Here is a 21867-nt window from a genome sequence, read left to right on the forward strand (position 1 = left end):
ATAGTTGGGAGTTGGCTAGTGCACATTGGCTTTTTGGTAGCTTGTGGCCATCCTTTAGAGAGTCAGCGACACTGATTATGGGACTGCCCCATGGCATAGCATGTTCAACTTCCGGATCTTTGGCTGATTCCAGCTCTTTCCACAACTTCATAGTACACCCAGGGTGTTGCAGCCTAGTCCACTCTCACGAGCCCTGCGCTCCATTTTGAGATGGCGTCCACCAGGATGATAGTGATCTGGGGGGTCAAACTACACTTTAGCTGGTCACAAAGCCTACCCCAAGGAGTGGTGCAATGAGATAGAGGTGTGTTGGGAGCTCGTCTGTGGTGTGATACTCTGGTTCATTTGGCGGGCCTGCTGCTTTCGCATCTTCGAGGCTCGCCATGTCCCACTGGTAGAGACTATTCATGATTTTTGGTTGGAGCTGATTCACACTCTCAGGGGTCAGTTCAACAGAATCCATGTTAGCTTCAACCGCATGCGGGAGTGCAGAAAGTTTTCTTGTGACTCTGGCGCCCAGGGCCTTTCTTCACCATGGTCCACGGTGTACCCAGATGGCACTATCGTCCACCTGTCTCGCTCTTTCCTCCTCCCATCTCGTGATTTAGCCCCATTGTACATATTTTGTTTTCTCATTAGGAGAGTCTCCCCTTGTTGTTGATGTAGCCCTCTCTAGGAAAGACGATTGTAGCCCTGTGGGCAATTTTAATGTACTGTGACACGACAAAGAAGAGGAATTTTCTTAATCTTGAAAGCTTTTCATTTTAAGCCGTATATCATGATTGTGTACATATATTTTGAATCTGACCTCTCTCCCTCTTTGTAGGGATACCCAATCATGTAATTGGATGCCCTTTAGAAGGAGGCTAGTATTGCAGGTGCAAATCGGGCAAAAAAAAATTTACTCGATTAGTAAAGTTTCCCTTGATAAAGTGCAACATTTAACAAAGATCTCGATGGATTAGCATTGTTTGTTGCATGTACTTGTAATTTATCATCATAATGAGAATTTCTTTTCAAAGGGGAGCTCAATATCTAATTTGCTTGTCTTGAATGTCTACATCAATAAACTAAATAGTGCAACAATTACAAGATTTAGTGTTTGCAAGTTGAAATTTAGCAATACAGTAACCAAAGCATTCTAGTATTCCTTTCTTGTTGAAGAGAGGATGATTGAAGGGTACAATGGGTGTGGGTCGAGGAGAACTCTTCTTGATTCACAAGAGGAATTCACCCTTGTCTGACATTCAAGAAATTGACATAAATTAGGAATGAGTTTTGATCATGATGGTGTTTCTACACAAGGAATGCATGCAATTAGATACTTTGCAAAAATCCTAACTTATAAGCAGTCATCTAGGTACAACTAGAGGCTAGTAATTTACTTTCTTCCATAGGATGAGTGCAAGCTATGGAGAGTCTTGCGAATTAAGAAGATGCAACCCCTAGTGCCCCAAGGACTACCTTAAGGAGATGGAGAAATCTCTCTCATGAGTTGCATAAATCAAATAGGAAAAAAGGTGCACACCTTATATACACAATCATCTTATACATAGAGGATCCCCTGAGTCACCAAAGAGGAGCAAGTCAACATTTCCTAAGCAATATTCTATTACACAGAAGAGAGAGACTCATCATGCAACCCACTCTAAGAGGAGTAAGGCCAAGAGCACAGATACCTCAGATGATGAGGTAGTTCCTTGAAGAAGATGTGTTAAACACTTTTTGAGTGTAAATTAAAGCATAAATGTAATGGAAATGGCCTATGAACTTTGAGAAAAGCGAAATTAGGAGAATTAGAGTGAACATTTTTGTAAGACTACTTTGAGAACATAGAGGGTGAATTTAATTAGCGGTAGCAACATAACGTTAATACTTAATTAACTTGGCATGAACAATAATTTTGCAAGAGAGAGAGTTTAGAGAACATGACAACAGTTCAGGACCGGATTTATGTGGAGCAAGTCCTCAACTGTTGTCATGTTCTCTAAACTCTCTCTCTTGCAAAAGTATTGTTCATGCCAAGTTAATTAAGTATTAACGTTATGTTGCTACCGCTAATTAAATTCCCCTCTATGTTCTCAAAGTAGCCTCACAAAAATGTTCACTCTAATTCTCTTAATTCTGCTTTTCTCAAAGTTTATAGGCCATTTCCATTACATTGGTATGAGAGCTATTGGTTTCTATTTTCTTGCTTAAGAAGAGAGGTCCTTAAGTTGTCCATGAAAGTCTGGGCCTACTCATTGCAATAGCGTAAGTGGAATAGGGATCTATTATCTTGGTTGAGAAGGACTTAGTTTGAGGTACACCATTGGGAACTACAATCTTAATAATGGAGCCTCTCGGGGCTTGCCTTTGGCTTAACCATTATTGAGCTTCAAGCAAGCTCAACAGGAACCATAATCAACCGAGCAATGTTAGACCCTCTCCACTAGTCTTTGCAATCAACAATGTCTAAACCACGGGTGTGGCTACTTGAGAACTAATTTTCAAAGGTAAAGAAGAGTAGCGAGTAAGGTTTTTGAGGGTACCAAAGCACAAAGTAATATATACATAAGTTTAATTAGCATGGATGACAATAACTAAGAGAGTAAAATGAACATTGATAACTTTGCGGAATCCAAATAACAAGAAAGAAGCGAATCCCTAAGTTCCTCTGAAGATGTGGCTCCATGAAGACGGTGGTCTAGACGGTTGCAAACTCCTCCCAAGAGGAAACAATCAACCCACAGTCCTTCTCCTCATCATTCCAAAAGGGAAGAGAGGAAACAAAGGAAGAAAAGGGTAAGAAAGAGGTCACCCCTTCTTCACCTTTCTCCTCTTCTAACGAAAGCAATAGATATTCTCCTAGAGAATACAAGAGAGGAGGACATCGCAAATCTTACCCTGCATGATGGCCAAGGTCCCAAAAGCTCAATAAGTTCAATGAGGGAGGAAAGAGTATCTCTTTTCTCACCTATGATGGCACCTTTGGTGCTACCGACAAAGTATTGGCCTCCATCCAACAATTTGATGCGGCCTTTGGAGATGAGGGCTTCATGGAGTCCTCCAAGCTATGCTATGTAGCTATGCACTTCCAAAAATCTGTTCGTCAATGGTGGGCTAGCCTTCATGGCAACGACGAAGCCCCAAAGACATGGAGAAATCTATGAGTTTCCATCATGAAGCAATTCCTTGCAAGCGATGCAAAGGAAAAAGTGCTTACCGAATGGTGGAGTTTGAAGCTTCTCTCCCATGAGTCTATCCACAAATATGTGGACAAGTTTTGGGATTTACATCTCAAGGCTACAGTCTTGCCCCAAGCCGTTCTTGGGGCAAGAACGGCTTGCTTCTATCATTGACTAATCCACCACACTATGGTTGCTTCGTGCATCAATTTCCAACAAGAGGCTAGAAGGAAATTCAAGCCCATGGAAAGCAAAGATAAACGAGATGCAAAGGAGAAAACCAATGCCCAAAATTCTTTCCAAAGCAATTTCAACAACAACAACAATAATAATAACAATCGGTACAACGAGAAGGGAGTTTACAAAGGTAAAAATAAACTCTCTCCTGAAGAGCTTGAAGCTTTTTGAAAGGACCACAAATGTTTTAAGTGTGGGGAACAAGGACATGGATATCGTTCTTGCCCCAAGAGAAATGTCTGCAATGAGACTCCTAGAGCTTCCAATATTGACGCTCCAAAAGAGGATGCTCATTACAAAGGATCACCTCTCTCCTATGCTTGGGGAAAGGTAAGGGAGCATGATGCTTTCATCTTGTTTGACACTGGCTCTACTCACAACTTCATATCAATGGAGTTGGCCACCAAGTTGAGTATTAAAGCTTTTGAGATGGGAGATACTGTAACTGCCGATACAGCTTTCAAGGGACAACAAGCCTCCGTTACTCCCTTGATTGGGAAGTTGAGGCGTCATGTCCAAAGCTATGTCGACAAAGAAGACTTTTTTATCTCTCCTCTCCAACATGAGGATGTCATCCTAGAGGCACCATAGTTCAACCATATGGATGCCAACATGAAGTTCCCTGAAAGGATAGTCTACTTCACCTACAAGGAAAAGAGCATGCATATAGATGCTAGTGAGTCTGGTCGTACTATACCACTTGTAAATTCTCTTGATTTTGATAAATCAATGAAAAGCTCAGTTTCTGCGTACATGATTTTTGTCGAAGAGTCCCTAAAAGGTCCTAATGTTTCATCAAATGTAAATGGTAGGAATCAAGAAGAGTTAGACTTATCTAATTATCTAAAACGATTCCAAGATGTGTTCATCGATGACATCCCTATGGACTTACCTCCTAAATGAGGGGATGATGACCATCGGATTGAGATCCTACTAGGAAGCTCACCACCTAACAAGCCTCCTTATCGAGTTTCCCAAGCTCAACAAGAGGAGACCATGAGGCAAAGTACAAGATTTAAGGTTTGGTCTTTATGAATATCTAGTCATGCCTTTTGGCTTGACTAATGCACCAACCACATTCAATCGTTTGATGGAGAAAATCTTTAGACCCTACCGGAAATTTATTGGAGTGTTCTTTGATGATGTTATCATCTACTCCAAGTCTTTGGAGGAGCACAAGCAACATCTCCAAGTGATTTTTCAAGCTTTGAGGGAGAACAAGCTTTTTATCAATCAAAAGAAACACAAATTTTTCCTTCAAGAGATTCAATACTTAGGTCATATTATCCCTCAAAATGGTATTCGTATGGATCCATTGAAGTTGGAGGTAATAAAAGCATGGCCTAATCCAAGAAATCTACATGAGCTAAGAAGTTTTATTGGTATGTGTGCATACTATAGACGCTTCATAGCCAATTCTCTCAAATAGTAGGACCATTACATGACTTAACAAAGAAGAACGTTAAGTACTCATGGACTACTAAAGAGAAAAAATCTTTTGACAAGATTAAGGAAAAGCTTATCTCCCAACCAGTCCTTATGCTTCTGGATCTCTCAAAGCCATTTGAGGTCCAATGTGATACTTGTGGTGATTGCCTTGGAGTAGTCTTGCTTTAAGACGGGCATGCCATAGCATATGAGATTCGACGGCTCAATGGCAATGAAGGAATCTTGGGCATATACAAAAAAGAGCTTTTAGCTGTTCTACATGCCCTAGACACATGGAAGCACTAACTATTGGGGACTCCTTTTATTTTATGAATAGACCACCAAAGTCTCAAGTACTTCATGATGCAAACCAAGATGGTGGACAAAGTTTCTTTCACAATTTTATTTTCATATTGCTCACATTGCTGGTAAGCACAATCAAGTGGCTGATGCACTTTCACAACGACCAAAAGTTAATGTGGTGTCTATAGCAACCACAATGATCTATCTTCTATGATAGATGAGTATGCTACTGACCCTGACTATAAAGACATAATGTCAGCGCTTGCATTGGGGAAGAAAGAAGAACCATTCACCTTGCAGGATGGTTATTTTGTCCATGGAAATAAGCTATGTGCTACCCACTTCGTTCGTGCGAAAGTCATGTATGAATCCCATGCTCCTCCCTATGCGGGGCATAGAGGCATTCAATCTACTCTTTGAGGAGTAGGGACGTACTTCTATTGACCTACCATGAAAGTGAACATACAAGAGTATGTTTCAAAATGTGTGGTATGCCAAAAGACCAAGTATGATAGAGGGAAGCAATGTGGATTACTCCAGCCATTGCCAATCCCAAATTCACCATGGGAGAGTATATCCATGGATTTTATCTTTGGATTACCCAAGTCTATCCATGGGAATGTGGGAATATGGACAATAGTCGATAGGTTTAGCAAGCAAACACACTTTATTCCTGTCAAAAAAACTATTAAGGCACACCAAATGGAAACTCTCTTCATATCTTAGATTTTCAAACACCATGGATTGCCAACATCCATCGTGTCAGATAGAGATCCTAGAATGACTAGAAATTTTTGGAAAGGTCGATTTTAAAATCTAGGTACAAGATTGAATTTCTCTTCAGCCTATCACCCACAAATGGATGGACAAATTGAGATAGCCAATCTTACGATTCTCGATCTACTAAAGACTTATGTCATAGAAGTAGATCAACACTCACAATGGGAAAAGTACCTACCCCTTGTAGAGTATGCGTACAATAATATTATCCATACTTCTATGGTAAAAGCACATTTTGAAATCATTGAGGGAAGACCTAAAGGTCCCTTGCTACTTAAAGTACATGGGAAGATCTTTGCTGCTGTTGATGAGTATAGACGTGACCTACAAGAATCTTTCCAAAAGATTAAGGAGACTATATCCATCTCTCAACAAAGGCAAAAGGCTGATGCTGACAAGCACATAAGTGCCTTAACGTTTAAAGAAAATGATTGGGTCTTACTTAAGTTTCCCAAGGCTCGATTGAGGCAAACGACGGGCAAAAATCCTACAGGCCATCAAAAGTATTATGCTAAACTAGCAAAAAGATACTATGGTCCTTTTCAAATCCTTAATCCAATCAATGAGATGGTTTATCAACTTAAGCTACCCAACCATTGGCTCATACACAATGATTTTCATGTGAGACTACTTAAACCCTACAAAGGAGAGCCTTCAAGTGAACCAATTATTGAAGACCCTCCCGAAATCGAAGACCAAGAAGAGGTGCTACAACCCGAAGCTATCCTTCGGCATGGTACTACGGCATGAAGACAAGGTACTAAGACATGGTAAGATTATCCGACGGTATCTTATTTAAGTTCAAAAGTTATCCTTTTTAAGATGCTAGATGGATGCAAGAAACTCAGCTTAAGGATAGGATGAACTTTGTCAATGCTTACAATGGTACATTAGAGTAAGCAAATGTACATGTTATGTTTTTTTCTTATAAGACTAATTCTCTTTTTATTGTGCACAAATTTAAATAGTATGCATGCTTAGAATCATGTTTGTGATGATGACGTCTCTCAAACACCGAGTAGAATTTGTCACTGTACTTTGGGAGAATGAAATGGACTAAAGAGCAGACATGCTTGCGGCAGCAATATCTCCCAAGCACCGACAAATGGATTAGTCATCCATTTTGGAATGATGTCGTAGGGTAAAAAGGGATCCTCTACCCGATAAGAAACATCACTAATGACTAAAACTTTATCTCTTCTACCTCATAGTCGAGGACAACTATGATTTCAAGGGAGAGGTAATGTCATAATATCTAATATCTAACTATAACCAAATGATTTTCTCATATTAAACTGATCACTTGATGTGAGAGAATAAACGGGAACAAGAGTTAGAATATACATATGTGCTTTGGATGCATCGCAGCACGGGACCAAAGGTAATGGGTCCAAATGGGAGATGGTCTATCAAAGAGCAATGCTAATGGAGCTTAAAATACCTTAGGGTTAGCTTTGTTAAAAACCTCCAATAGTTAGTGTAAAAAGCCTTGGACCTTAGGTAATCTAGGGTTGTGCTAGAGGTGGGAACCCGGCCCAAGCTTGAGGTGCTTGTCATGCTTGATGTCTGAGATGCTTGAGGTGCTTGATGACTGAGATGCTTGAGGTGCTTGGGATGCTTGATGACTGAGATGCTTGAGGTGCTTGTCGTGCTTGAGATGCTAGGGTTGTACTTGAGGTGGGAACCCGGCCCAAGCTTGAGCGGCTTAAGGACCAAGCTTGTGGTGGAAACGGGGCCCAAGGGTGAGGGGCTTGAGGTGTCAAAAGGTCAACAAGGATCCCTACAAGGAGGGGGCGAGCCCTACATGTAGGGCATGAGAGAGAACACACACACCCTCACACAAGTCAAACCTAGACCAAGGAGGCAACAAGGACACATGGCAAGCTCCTCTTCATGTTGCCCTCATAGTGTGCCTAAAGCCTATTGGTTGGCCTCCCAAGGGGTCCAATGATAATTTAGTTAATTTAATTAATTGTTTATGTATTTATCAAGTCCTCTCCCTCAAAGGGTAAAGGGGGACACTTGTCCCAAGGCTAGCATGCTTGCTTGATATGCACTCTGCATGTGATTGGCCAGGCTTGCAAGGGTCCAATGAGCTTCTATGATTGAGCTAGAAGAGGGGGTAGACCAAGGAGGGGGATAGCTTGGGGGGAATACTCTCCCCCCCCGCCCACACACACACACACTCATTGTGGAGGTGCAAAGTGCAAGAGCTCCTTCTCCTTCTCCAAGCTTGTAGAGAAGTTGAGAGCCTACACCAACACTCTTGGCTATGGAATGAAAATCCAACCAAGAGCCATGCTCCAATGCTTAAGCTTGCCATCTTCTCTATCTTCATTACTATGCTATTATGTATGCTAAGCAAGAAGAGTGTGAGGAACTATTTCTTTCTTCTATGAATGTTTCTTCTTCCTCTTCCCTACCCTCACTCCCTGCTAGGTCTCTCCACCTTTGAAGGTGTTTGAGACCTTGGGGCTGAGACCGGGATGATTAATTCTTTTTACAAAGTCTATGTTATGCTCGTGAAGCATGAAGCTTTCCATCTTCATTGCATCACTAGGTCACAAGGAACATAAAGATTGTATTGTACCAAGTCTCTCTTGATGAGAGAATCTATAATACAAAAGCCTATTGGAGGGGGGACCGGCTCCACATAAATCCGGCCCTCAACTATTGTCATGTTCTCTAAACTCTCTCTCTCTCTCTTGCAAAAGTATTGTTCATGTCAAGTTAATTAAGTATTATGGTTATGTTGCTACCGCTAGTTAAATTCCCCCTCTATGTTGTTAAAGTAGTTTCACAAAAATTTTCACTCTAATTCTGCTATTCTCAAAGTTCATAGGCTAATAAACATCTTAGTCCCATTCCAAAATTTTCTTCTTCTCTCTAGTAGTCGAGAGACCATAGAATATCATCCAAGAATTGAAGATGGGGGACACTACCTTTATCCTCTTCTTCCTCTGACTCATGGAAAAACTCGTCTCTTGAATGAGAGCGTTATGTCTCAAAAGGCAAGAGGAAGAGAGGACATCAGTGCATCCATCCTTCATGGAAGAGAGTGTGGTGAATGTAAAAATTCAAACGATGAGATAACATCATAACTTTTCTCTCTTTTGATGTAAGTTATGGTGATACGGACAAGGTATTAAATTTCCTTCAACAATTTGATGCTTCTTTTGGTGGAGATAATTTCATGGAGCGATCCAAGCTACACCATGTAGCTATGTACCTCCAAAAGATTGATCTGCAGTGGTAAGCTAGCCTCAAAGCTCAAGGAGTGGTACCAATGACTTGGAAGTAGTGTAGAGCTGCTATCATGGCATGATTTCTCACTAAGAAAGCAAAGGATGACATTCTCATTGCTTGGAGAAGCCTCAATCTAGAAAGAGGAGAAATTATTCAAGAGCTTGTGGACAAGTTTTGGGATGTACATTTCAAAGCCATTGTCTTCAAAACAATAGATTTCTTTGAGCAAAACCAGTAATTTTGTGTAGGCCGATATTCAAGTATATGTCAATGCACAGAGGCCAAAGGCCATATAAAAAATCATTTGTAGCACTATGACTGCTTCAAGGATCTTTCCTCCTTTTGGAAAAAATGCTCATAAGTGTCATGAGAAGGGAGACAAGCCTTAAGGAGGAGAAACGTCCACCCAGATTCTAAAGGCAAGAACCAAAACAACAACAACAAGAAAGAAAAGGGAGTCTACAAAAGTGTTAGCAAGCTCCCTCCCGAGAAACTTGAGAGATATAAGAAAGAAGTAAATGTTTCAGATGTGAGAAATCTAGTCATAGCTATCGTGCATGCCCTCATAAAGCAGCCTAAAGGGCAACCCACAAGCTACTCAAGCTCCTCCATAGAATAGCTCATGTCCAGGAGGAGTTCCACTATGCTATGCTTGAGAAAAAATTCGGGATCAAGGTGCCTTCTTTGTGCTCTTTGAGCCTAGATCTACTCATAATTTCCTCTTTGGAGATATGGCTATCAAGTTGGGCATCCAATCTTCTGCAATGGATCCCTCCAAAGATGCAAATGGATATTTTGAGGGACAAGAAGCTCAAGTTACTCCTCTAATTGGAAAACTCTGAATTCATGTCCAAGGTATGTTGATAAAGAGGACTCCTACATCTTTGAAGCATGAAGATGTTTTGTTAGGATCACTTATGTTTACATGCATGTCAGCGTTGACTATTGTGCACTAAACAAAGTCATAGCTAAGAATAGTTTTTTGATGCCAAGGATTGAGGATTTGTTTGACAAACTACAAGACTCATCCTACTTTAGTACAATTGACCTAAAAGTCGTTATCACAAAATTTAAATAGTGCCAAAATATTTTTGTAAAGCTGCATTTTTAGAACCACTTTTGGTTTATATGTATATCTAATGATGCCTTTTAGACTCACTAACACACTGGCTACATTTAACATGATAATGGATAGACTATTTTGTAAGCCTAGGTCTTACACATGAGTCTTTTTTGATGCTATTATTATCTACTATAAAACTCTTGATAAGAACAACAATCACTTAAGAGCAATTTTTTAAGAATTGCATGATTATAAGCTCCACCTCAATGGTAAGAAAAGTAAATTCATCTTGCAAGAGATACAATATTTTAGTTATATAATTTTTAAGAATGTATCCAAAAAATATCAAAGTGATAGAGGAGATCAAGGCCTAACCCAAAAAATCTCTAGGATCTTCCAAGTTTAATTCGAAAATTCATATAGATTTTTTCTGCACTATTTGTGCAATTACATGATTTAGCCAAGAAGAAAATTAATTATCAATGGACATAGAGAGAGCAAGAAGCTTTTATGACTCTTAAACAGAGGCTTATCTCTCAACCCCTTCTAGTACTATTAATCTCATTATAATTGATGCGAAGATTTTTAAGGAGCTATCCTATTGCAAGATTTCCATGTTATAGACTATGCGAGTTGCCACCGTCATAAAGATGAGCAAGTTCTTGCAGTAATGCATGCTCTGAGCTTGTGAAAGAATTATCTTTTGGGTACCCCATTTATCATGAGAACAGACCATCAAAGTATCAAGTATCTCACAACTTTGACAAAGTGATCCGATAAAAAAGAGAAGTGGACTCACAATTTCATTTTAATATTGCTTACATTCTTGGAAAGCACAATCAAGTAGGAAATACACTTTTTTTGTAGACATAAGGTTAATGCTTTATCTATAGCACATCACAGTGATCTTATCAATATGACAGATGAATATGCTACAAATCCACATTATATTGACGTTATGTCGTGGCATAGATCAATGGGAAGATACAAAAATACATGAAAAGAAGGATTGCTTCTCTATGGCAATAGACTACATGCCACTCAAGCTCTATGCAAGAAAGTAATGCAAGAGTCACATGCTCCTATGCATGCAGGGCTTTGTGGAATCGCAACAACCACTCATACTATAGAATTACTTTTTTTATGACAAAAATTTGAGCCTTAACTTATGACTCTCTCTACCAAAGATTGATGCATAAAAATGCTTAATGAAGTCGATTTTTTTTCCTTTATTTGTTTGTTGTCTTCATTCTATACAATAATATTGGTATGCTTACAATGTTTTCACACTTGTGGCAAGTCTTTACTTCTCACACAATTGATTCTGTAGGATACTAGTGTGGAATGGTGTATGGCTATTTGTTTTAAAATGACACGCTTGCGGCAGACATGTTCTCCTAATCACCAAGTAGGAAACTACTTTGGAATGATGCATAGTGCAATAAGTGGATCCCAATGCAATATGTAACCTTTCTCCCTTCATACATTCATAATCGAGGAGAAATATGATTTAAGGACGGGTAATGTCACCAAATTTAATCTTTGGTAAGTTTAAAACTACTTTGAAGGTTATAAAAAGTCAATTTGATTTAAAGATGTTTTAGAGTGATCAAAATAAATTTCAAGGTTGGACGACCTGCATGTGTATCTGCGTGATTGATGTAGCAATCGTTTGTGAATTTTGCAACTTATTCGATTGATTAATCAATCTGTTTAATTATTCACAATTTCCATAAATTCAAATTTTGGGCATTAATACAACATATATGTATATACATACACTCCCATATACCTAAACACACATTTATATGAATAAATATGTATATGATGACATTCATGAGCAATCTACCTCCCAATCATTGAATTATAACAAGCCAAAGTATGAAACTGAAAGAGATGTTTGTGAGACACGTTCCTATAGTGTGAGCTTAGGGGATGTAATGTCCTTTTCCACCTTTTTGATGATGCAATTATGTTGTGAGAACCATTTTTTGCCCCATACAAGTTGGGCAAAATCAGCTTTGTGAACTTCTACTTTGCAATAGGTGCCCAATGCTATGTGTCTTTCTTGAACAAGCATAGCCATTCAAAGCAAGATTGCACATGCCAAAAGATTTGCACACTATCCCCAATTATCGATACCAATCATTAATGTTAGTGTGCTGATTAGGAAGAAGTGACGAAAGCTATGCTTGGGAGACCTAAGGCTTGGGAGACCTAAGGCAGTGGTCACTTGATGCATAGTTATTAATTCCTATTTGAAATTATTGTGCCTCATGCATGGTCACACTATGCACCAACTAACACCAACTATTTGTCTTATATGAAACTATGCAAGGCCTTTTGTAACCATGTTGATTTTGGCATAGTTGCATCAATAACATCTTATTGAGTTATGCTTTGTGTAACCACATCCTAATAAGCAGTCCTTTCCCTATCAATGAGAGCGCTTCCACACGATGAATTTGAGAACTCAAATGATATTGCTACTTGACCTTCTCATCCACTTTTCATAGTACGCCTAACTTTCCAAACTTTTGCCAATTTGCAAAAGTTTTGCAACGGCATAAACTTCCTTCACTTCTCCTCGTCCTACCTTCATTTGGTGAAAGTGAGTACGAAACTCATCGTGTGGAAGTCTTGTGAGAGCACCTATAGAGAAAAAGTGAAGCCTTCTTCCGGACCAGTGCAAAAGCAGGTGGCTTCACCCCCCCCGAACATCCACATGTCTGCGCACTTTTTCAGCATGAAATACGATGAAGCGTTGATCTCATGACTTGTCGCTTAGAGGAGCTTGCCGATGGGGCTAAAAGGGATTCATTGAGAAAAAGTGAAGCCTTCTTTCAGACCCACGCAAAAGCGGGCTACTTCAACCCCTTGGACATCCACATGGCCGTGCAATTTTGTAGCATGAAATACGGCCAAGCCTTGATCTCGAGACATGTCTCTAAGGATGCTCACGATCTAGCCATCACGCCAAGCTCGATTGGATGTTGGCCTATTTGTAGTTACATTTTACAGTTTCGTCCGCGCTGTGTGAACTATGGGGTTCTGGACATGGTTTGGAAATCATCACTCCATGCATGCGGCAGCCTGAACCTGCCCTAAGGTTATATTGGACAATGGGACTTTGACCAACCCATAGTGGAGAAGTGGAGAGAGGTATGGGTATCAAGGCTGCACCCCATCATGTAAAGCTTTTGTCTCGATCGGGAGCCCTAATCTAAACTAACATAATATGGCGGAAGGGAGTCCCCTTTACATGTGGCGCAAGCTGCGAGATGAAGGCTAAATTTCAAATTCCAAAAATAAGAGTGGCTCTTGGACATGCGATAAAGAGGGAGAGAGAAAGAGAGGGAGGCCGCCGAAGGCGGCCGGCCTTACTAGTAGAAGAAACATCATGTACTTCCTTAAGGGCCTATGTGGCACCATGTGCTACACAAATCAGAAATTGGTCATTTCCCACCTTCGTGGCCGGCCACACTGGTACCTACATCCATCTTATCCAACCCAATTGCTGAACCTGTTTGAGCCGCAAAGAAGAAGCTCAAGCTGTGTATGTTCGTGTCTGCCTGCCGGTGTGCTCGCTCGTGTTGTGTGTGCGTTTGTGTGTGTGGGGGTGTCTCTCCTTGAGGTTCATTTGCGATTGCGGTCATGGCGACCTTGACGAGACCGCCATCGCCTTACGCGCCTTCATCCAGCTCCCACCTATCATCATACGCTCGGGCGTGCTCGCCATCACTCTCCTTCCTGCATTTGCAGCCGTCCGCTCTTTCCGCCTCTTGTTGCAGTAGAGGTTACTATGGTACGTGTGTGGCTATGGCGGCGACAACTTCTTCGTCCATCCAGGACTTGCTTCTTTCTCCTCGTGTTGGTTCCTCTTCCGACGACAATTTCGCTTCGAGCCTCTTCGGTAGCCTCACTGATGTCATTGCCCCCCAGGAGCCCAAGCCTGCTGTGGAATGCCCCCCTGGCCTCTGCCGGTACGAGACAATGGCCATCCTGCGTCCTGACATCACTGAGGAGCAGCGGCTTGAGCTCACCCAGCGTTATGAGGAGGTAGTTATTCTCGCTGTGAATTCTGTGTTTTTGTTTTTGTGTGTGTGTGTGTGTGTGTGTGTGTGTGTGAGAGAGAGAGAGAGAGAGAGAGAGAGAGAGAGAGAGAGAGAGAGAGAGAGAGAGAGAGAGAGAGCTAACTAGCTTTACACAAGGTCATGGATGAAGCTCAAGCTATTTGAGATCGATAGTAGAGTTGATCTTGAAGGGCTGTGTGTGGTGTCTTGTCTTGTTTGAGGTTCTGATTATACAAGAAGCTATGTTAATGAGCCGCCAGCTCTGCTATGCTGCGGTATGGTGGCAGCTAGGTTGGCTTGTAAGACCAGTCTGTGGTGAAGACTGTAGCCAGACTTTTCTTTTTATGAGTTGATATGTGCTATAGCTGAAAGATTGGATAAAGCAGCTTTCTTGATCTTACTACGCCATGAATTATCTTCAAGACTGATGATAGTGTGGGGCATTGAGGTTATCCCCCCAAAAAGTTTATTGATAGATTTTTTGTAAGTGAGAAGTATATGCTTTCCCAGTGGGAAAGAACGTCTTGTCTCGTTTTTCCATGGTACATGGAGGAGGTGAGTGCGTTTGATTTTAGCTTTGTGAAAAGGCTTCTGTTTTGATGATTACCTGGGGATGAACAATGTAACTGGGAAAAATAAGTGTTCAAATCCAAAAAGATTTACGGTTCAGACAAATCCTCAATGAGTTCTTATTTTTTCCTTCGAAAGCCTATAGGTGTATGATCCCACCAGAATGGCCTCTGATCAAATATGGATTATACAACTCACCATAGTACTATTATGATATTTGTGTAGAGCATTCCCAGGACTGGCTGGTGTAAACTTTGTATTGGTTTGATGTGTCTGTAGCAGTTTCCCGGGCGGACCTATCATATGACAGTTTGGCAGTGCTTCAGCTGCATGTAGTTGTCCGATGATTATTTTGTTTTGGTTCATGGTCTTCTGTTGGAATATGAATCTGATTATATTGGTTCATGGTCTGTTGTTGGAGATAAAATCAATTTACTTATCTATTAAAAAATCATTGGATATTATGGTTTTTGTAATTGAGTATACTGATCCTCTGGTTTTTTCCCTACTGAACTCTACTCTAGAATAAGTTTGCAGTCAGTTGCGTTCATGGTTAGTCTACATAAATGATGTGACTACATGTTTATAAATGCAGGCTATCATTGCTGGTGGTGGTATGGGAGTCGAAATGTTCAATCGGGGAATGATGCCTTTGACTTACAACATCAGGCGCAAAGATATGCAAGGAATTAACAATAGATACCTGGATGGGGTCTTTTTTCTCTTTACATACTGCACCAAGCCCCAGTCAGTCTCTGACCTAGAGAAGAAATTCAGGGCTGATGATGACGTAATTCGAAGCTCTACGTTCAAGGTCAAACCTCCTCGTCCATCAACTTGAAAGAACTCGTTAATACGAGTTTTGTGTAAAGTGCAGTGGCTTTGATCCATGTAGTACCTGCAACTGAATTTTACTGTAAAGCAATCAAAGCTTGCTGTGGAACAATTTGCAATTATGTTTCTACTGGCTTGCATTTGGGGAATATTCTGGAATCTCAGGGAAGTACAGGAGTTCAATGGAAGGGTCTATGACCTGTCTCGACCAAAGTAGAAACCGGAAAGAAACAACTATACTTGGTGGTGTTGCAAGAGTGGGTCAGAATTTTTGATGAGAGAGAGACAGCATGGTTGGAACACTTGTCATCAGTTGGTTTTTTACCACTGGTTCCGTTGGTCTACAAGATAATTGCCTTTTCCTTTTTCCTACATTAGATTTTATCAATGGGAAAGTCTTCGTCCTTTGGTTCTTCACTTGCATTTTGAATGGCTTTAAGATGGGTTCTGTGCAAGTTTGGTTTGTCATGTTTGTGAGTCCTAATATTGTCAAACTTCGGTGAAGTGGAACTTACAGTGACTCGCTTCATTTTCCCCCCCTTGAACTAGGTTTTCACACAGCAGAACTTGCCCAAAAGAATGCTGTCATCAGAGTCTCAAAAGGTTAGGCTTGCCTACTTATGCTAATGCAGATGCCTTTAATGAATCTCCTTGAATGGACATTAATGTCCTTCAACGATGATTTGGAGGGTAATTTACTAGAAAACGTGTGAGGATTAAGAAAGTCTTTGAGGTATCTTCAAAGCTGTGCTTCCTCTAAACCTAGTCCTTTCACAGAATTGGTGCTGTTGCTGAACTTGATGGTAGGTCTTCACATCTTGTAGTTTGTCAAGATTATGAAGGTAGGGGCTGGGGAGAAAGATAATGATGGCTTTCTATTCTACTGGTCTGTGTTAGCCACATCATTGAAAACTACCAAGGGTGTAAAAAACTTGACCTTTGATACCTGAACCAGGAGATGCATTTCTGCTAGGTTAGACAATGGAAGTGGATGTGCTTTACTTTTATGAAGATCAAGCAAGAGATGAATTTCATTATTTGCCCTGCTCAGCTTTGCGCTACTAGAAGAACGTGTGTGTGTGTGGTGGCTGACAGGTGTAGCAGATTGTAGAATGTGGTTGGGGAACCTTGAATGTTTGAAATCAATTTTGGAAGAGGTTCATGGTCTGCCCCTTTAAAAGTCCTATATGCTCCTTCCATTGGAGCACAGGGTCATGCTGGAGATGGCAAGACCGGAGGCCACCCAAGTGGTGATTATGGCCCCTATGTAATCATCAAAGGATGCGAAGATAACAAAGCCTTAAGTCCATTGTTTCTTTATAATTCAGGCACATAGGCTTCACCCCCTCCTCTCTCCTTAAAGTGCAATCTTTTCCTCTTAAGCTCCTGTACTCTGATGCTCCACACATTCACAAGTGTATTTTTGCATTCAACCATAAGGGTAGTTCACTTGCATCTGTTGACTAGAGCTAGTAGAGTATTCTATATCGATGAGTTGAGGGTCTTGACCTGCTTCTGATGTGAAGCAATGCTTATGGTGGTTTGTTTCCACTCAGAAGGCGACCATGACACAAATCATAGCATCAATTACTAAATGGTGATTGCTCTCATAACTTATGATATTTACTAAAGCTTTTTGTTTTCACAACTGGATTAAAGAGCTGTTCAAGTGGATGTAAACCTCTTGTCAAGCACACTTGATACACTTGCATGTTTACAGGTGCTTTCTTGGGGTTATTACAACTTAAGGCTTCTATGCAATTGGTAACATGATAGACTTGCATGTTTATAGGTGCTTTCTTGGGATTATTATAACTTAAGGCTTCTATGCACATGGTATTCCACGTTGCTAAATGCTATTTATGTGTGATTGGTCAGTCATGTAAAGCCTTAGTTGGAGTCAACCATAACACACGGAGGTTAACTAAGAGAAAAAGGGGAGGTTCTCCAAAATCAAAGAGAGGTTAAAAGAGTGTTATCAAGGAGGTTCCATCAATACATAAGGGGATTTTCAAATTTAACTATCTTTGTAAGAACACTAAGAGAGGGAAGTTTCAGACTCACTGCAGTGCTCTAAAAAAACCTAGGTTTAGTGTAACCCCACCTACAAAATTTGAGATTTGCGTCTAAATTTTATAGTTGAAGGTGAGAAAACCTACAAAATTTGAAAAAAATTAGTGTAAATTGGTGTAAAAACCTTTAGATATAGTCAGTTTACCTCTATTGTTTCTCATATGTAGGTTTGACAAGTTTTTTGAAAAAAAAATTTCCGTCATTGCAAGTGAGATAAGAGAGAAATTCAAAGAAATAAGGGAGGTACCAACTAAGGACTTGATAAAATAACACGTCCACTTGCGTTGCTTCATTAAAAACTCGGAAGGTACAAAAGCTACAAGGGGGAAAAAGTGTATCCATGAGAACGTTCCTTTCAAGGCTAGAACCATTTAACCATTTAAGAGTGTTGAAAAGGGTAAGGGAGCTTAAAAGATTGAGGAAGAGGAAGGATGGTGAGCGTTAGAGCCAAAATAGAAAGAGGAGGATGGAAAGAAGTGAGCAAATTAGAAAGAGAAAAGGGAGGATCTAGAGAGAGATTTGTCGGGGTTAGGTAAGCTAAGCCAGGATAATATTGGCTTAAGAACGTGTGAAGAAGGTGTGAGAGTTTGGGGTTGGAGGCTAGTAAGTTGGAGAGTGGTTTCTTGATAGAACATGCAAGCCTTAGGGTATTTCACAATGGGTGGAGGGCATCTAGACAATGCTTTTCTATCGCAATCTCTTAATTTATAAGACATTGCAAATAGATAGAAAACTTGAGTGAGCTCTCACAAGTATTGTACCTTTTGAGCTCGGAGGTTATGAAAGCTATTTTTTGGTGGATTAGAGTGCCAAAATCGCCTAGGGATGAACTTGTAGGAATTGAGGCTTTTTTGGCGACATCATGAATCTAGGGTACCAAGGCTAGAGAAAGGAGGCCCCTATGAGATATGGATATCAAGTGTAAAAGCTTCTAGAGGATATGGCCCACAAGATTTTACATGTGCTCTTGAAGAGAGTGACCATAAACAGACAGAGAGTAGGTTTTGCATTTTAGAGAGGGAGCCGATCCTAATTCCATTACATCGTCCACGTGGGCTAAGGCCATGAGCGAGAGGTACTCATATATATTCCATGAGTAAACACATCATCCCACATGCCACAACAGATCCAAGAGATATAACTCAATGCCTGGCAAAATCATAGAAACTAGATGCCTCTCCATACTTCTCCATCCATCCGTGTTGCCAGATCATCCATGGTGGTCTACTGAGGGGCCCCATATATGAACTCCATAAAGCATAGCTGAAGCCACTAGAGTGTCAGAAAGCCAGAGCTTTGTTCGCGGTTCCTAAATTGAATTTGCGAACACATCCTCTCCAATCCTCCCAAAGCGGCATAAGCTCTTGTCAGCCTAGTCTCTGTTGCTCTCCTCAATGAAAACACCGATCCACTGAAGACTACCCCAAGATAATTGTATGCATCTGTGTACTCCATAGCCTCTTGGCCATACATAAATGTGGGCGTTGACCTCCTGACCCACTGTGATGTGGTGTTAAACACCATAACCTTGGTTTTCCCAAGGTTGATAAACAATCCACTATCATGATCAAAAATGTGTGCAAGGCATCCAAATGACGTTGCATTCCCTTCGGAGAGTCAGAAACCAACACTATATCATCAGCGTATAACAACATCGGAATCAATGTCTGTGCTAGCTGAGCACCTAGGTCTCCCTCTCGTTCTACATAGTTTGAAAACTCATCCACATACATCCCAAAAAGAGTGGGAGACAAGGGGCATCCATGTTTCACCCCAATAGTGGAGTGGACCATGTCAGACATACCCTCAGTAGTGCGTACCCGCCCTACCATTTTCCTGCATAAAGCCAAGATCCCCCAAATCATATATATGGGCACACCAATGTCTTGTAGACTGCGTATAAGTCTTGCTCTCGACACTGTGTCAAAGCTTTGCAAAATCCACAAAGCTATTGTAGATCCTCCTGCCATGGTGTCTACCCTCCTCAATCAAAGCTATGAGTGCCAGAATCTGGTCGAGATTGGAGAAGCCTCTCTTTAATCCTGCTTGCCCTGATGCTCATATGCCCTTTCTCTCTGCCCATGTACTCATCTCCCTCTCAAGAATATATGCATACAGCCTAGCCAATGTGTGATCAACCATGATGGTGCGATAATTTCCAGGAATCATGGGATCTCCTGATTTGAAAATAGGTACAATCGTGGACATACTCCAAGTCTCAAGAAAACCCTCATACATGGCTTGATTAAAAATTATAGCAAGAAGCTCTGTAAACATATCTCTGGCATGGATGAAGTGCTCTGCTACTAGACCATCATGGTCACGTGCTCTCCTTGTCTTCATCCTGTCAATGGCTTTCCTTACCCTCTCAGCCATAAAGAAAGTACATGTCTCAAGCATGTCTCCGGTGGGTCCGGCAAAGGTGCGTGCCTTGATGCTATGTAGAGAGATGTGGCATATTGCCTCCATGTCTCTGTGGAGGTGATGGCTTGTGGTGGTGAATGCTCATGGAATAGTTTCCATGCCTCGCCTGAATCCTCTGGCTCATAAACAGCTTATACAAATCCCGCTCCAGCTGAGATATATAGGCCCTCTTCTTTCATCGCACTAGCCAACAAAAGACAATCCGTGATTGTCTATGTGTGGTAGTACCCATGATCACCTCCCTCTGCAATCTAATCCTTGTCTCTCTACACTCCTTATCATACTAGTTGTTCTGTATCTAGGTCTCGTCACAAAGCCGTCCTTCGTAAGCTGGAGAAGATGCTCGCTATAGAAAGCCATCTTCGTGCCCAACTCATGTGCTAGATATATCCATGTCCTCCTGGTGTCTAGTTGAGTCAGGTCCTCGCGGATGAGCCGGGTGATCTCGGTACTAGAAGGGGGGGAATCTGTCTATGCTGAACCCATGTGCCTGAAACCATGATGTCATCTCCCCATAACAGCATGTTGTATCTCCCTGCATGGCTAATTGCTGAGAAGACTCAAGTGCTAGGCAGGCATATATGTCTTTGGGAAGTTCCCACAGGCGATGTATGAAGGAGACTGATCTGGTGAGCGCCTCAACCACTAGTGAGCTCTGCTCAGATAATGTCACGCAGTATTGAAGCCTTGGCTCTAATAAGCCACGAGATCATGGAGACTAGAGGCTTCTCACCGACCTCCCATGATGATCCATTGAAGGTCCCCATATCTCAAATCCATAGAGCAATGCGGAAGCCACCAAAGTGTCAAAGAGCCAGAGCTTTGTTCGAGGCTCCTGAAACTGAACTTGTGAACACATCCTCTCCAATCTACCCAATGCTGCATGGGCTCTGGTCAGTCTAGTCTCTGTTGCTCTCCTCAATGAAAAAGCTAGTCCACTAAGACCACCCCAAGGTAAGTGTAAGCATATATATACTCTACTGTCTCCTGGCCATATGTGAATGCGAGTGCTGAGTGCCTGATCCATTCTAGGGTGGTATAAAACACCATAACCTTGGTTTAACCAAGGGTGACAGACAAACCACTTACATGGGAAAACCTATGCAAAGCATCCAAGTGACGTTGCATCCCCTCCGGAGAGTCGGAGATCAACACAATATCATCAACATATAACAATAGTGGAATCCATGTCCCTGTCAGTTGTGCACCTCTATCACCATATCTCTTAGAGTAAGAAACCTCATCCACATACATACCAAATAGAGTAGGAGAGAGCGTGTAGCCCTGCTTCACCCCAATAGTGGAGTGAACAAGTGTAGATAGACCTTGTGAGCTACGTACATGCCCCACCAGTGACCTTTATAATGCTATGATCCCCCAAATGAGCTCTGTGGGTACTCCCATCTCCTATAGTCTGCATGTTAGTCTAGCTCTGGGTACTGTGTCAAAAGATTTGCGGAAGTCCACAAAGCTACAATAGATCCGTCTCCCATGTGATCTGACCTCCTCAGTAATGGCTTTGAGTGTCACGATGTGGTCAAGAGTAGAAAAACCTCTCCTGAACCTTGCTTGCCCGGCCACGTGTAGGCCCTTCCTCTCTACCCATCTACTCAACTGCTGCTCAAGGATGGATGCATACAACTGTGCTTATGTGTGTCCGATCATGAAG

General features: G+C 41.4%; 1 protein-coding gene across 1 annotated transcript; it reads left to right on the top strand.

The window, feature by feature from the left end:
- Nucleotides 1–13751: 13751 nt before the first annotated feature.
- Nucleotides 13752–15829, top strand: LOC147436321 (small ribosomal subunit protein bS6c-like). Its single transcript, XM_086489246.1, has 2 exons — nt 13752–14283; nt 15463–15829. Exons 1-2 carry the CDS (start codon nt 13879–13881, stop codon nt 15706–15708), a joined length of 651 nt encoding a protein of 216 aa, XP_086345372.1. The 5' UTR covers nt 13752–13878; the 3' UTR covers nt 15709–15829.
- Nucleotides 15830–21867: the final 6038 nt, after the last annotated feature.

The sequence above is a fragment of the Adiantum capillus-veneris genome, chromosome 18 (assembly GCF_014529385.1).
Source record: "Adiantum capillus-veneris isolate H3 chromosome 18, ASM1452938v2, whole genome shotgun sequence".
NCBI classification, from domain to species: Eukaryota; Viridiplantae; Streptophyta; class Polypodiopsida; order Polypodiales; family Pteridaceae; genus Adiantum; species Adiantum capillus-veneris.

Excerpts from the sequence above, each read along its gene's own strand:
- LOC147436321 (XM_086489246.1), top strand. The coding sequence starts at position 13,879 with ATGGCGACCTTGACGAGACCGCCATCGCCTTACGCGCCTTCATCCAGC. Across the intron at positions 14,284-15,462 it reads TCACCCAGCGTTATGAGGAG|GCTATCATTGCTGGTGGTGG; the intron begins GTAGTTATTCTC and ends TTATAAATGCAG.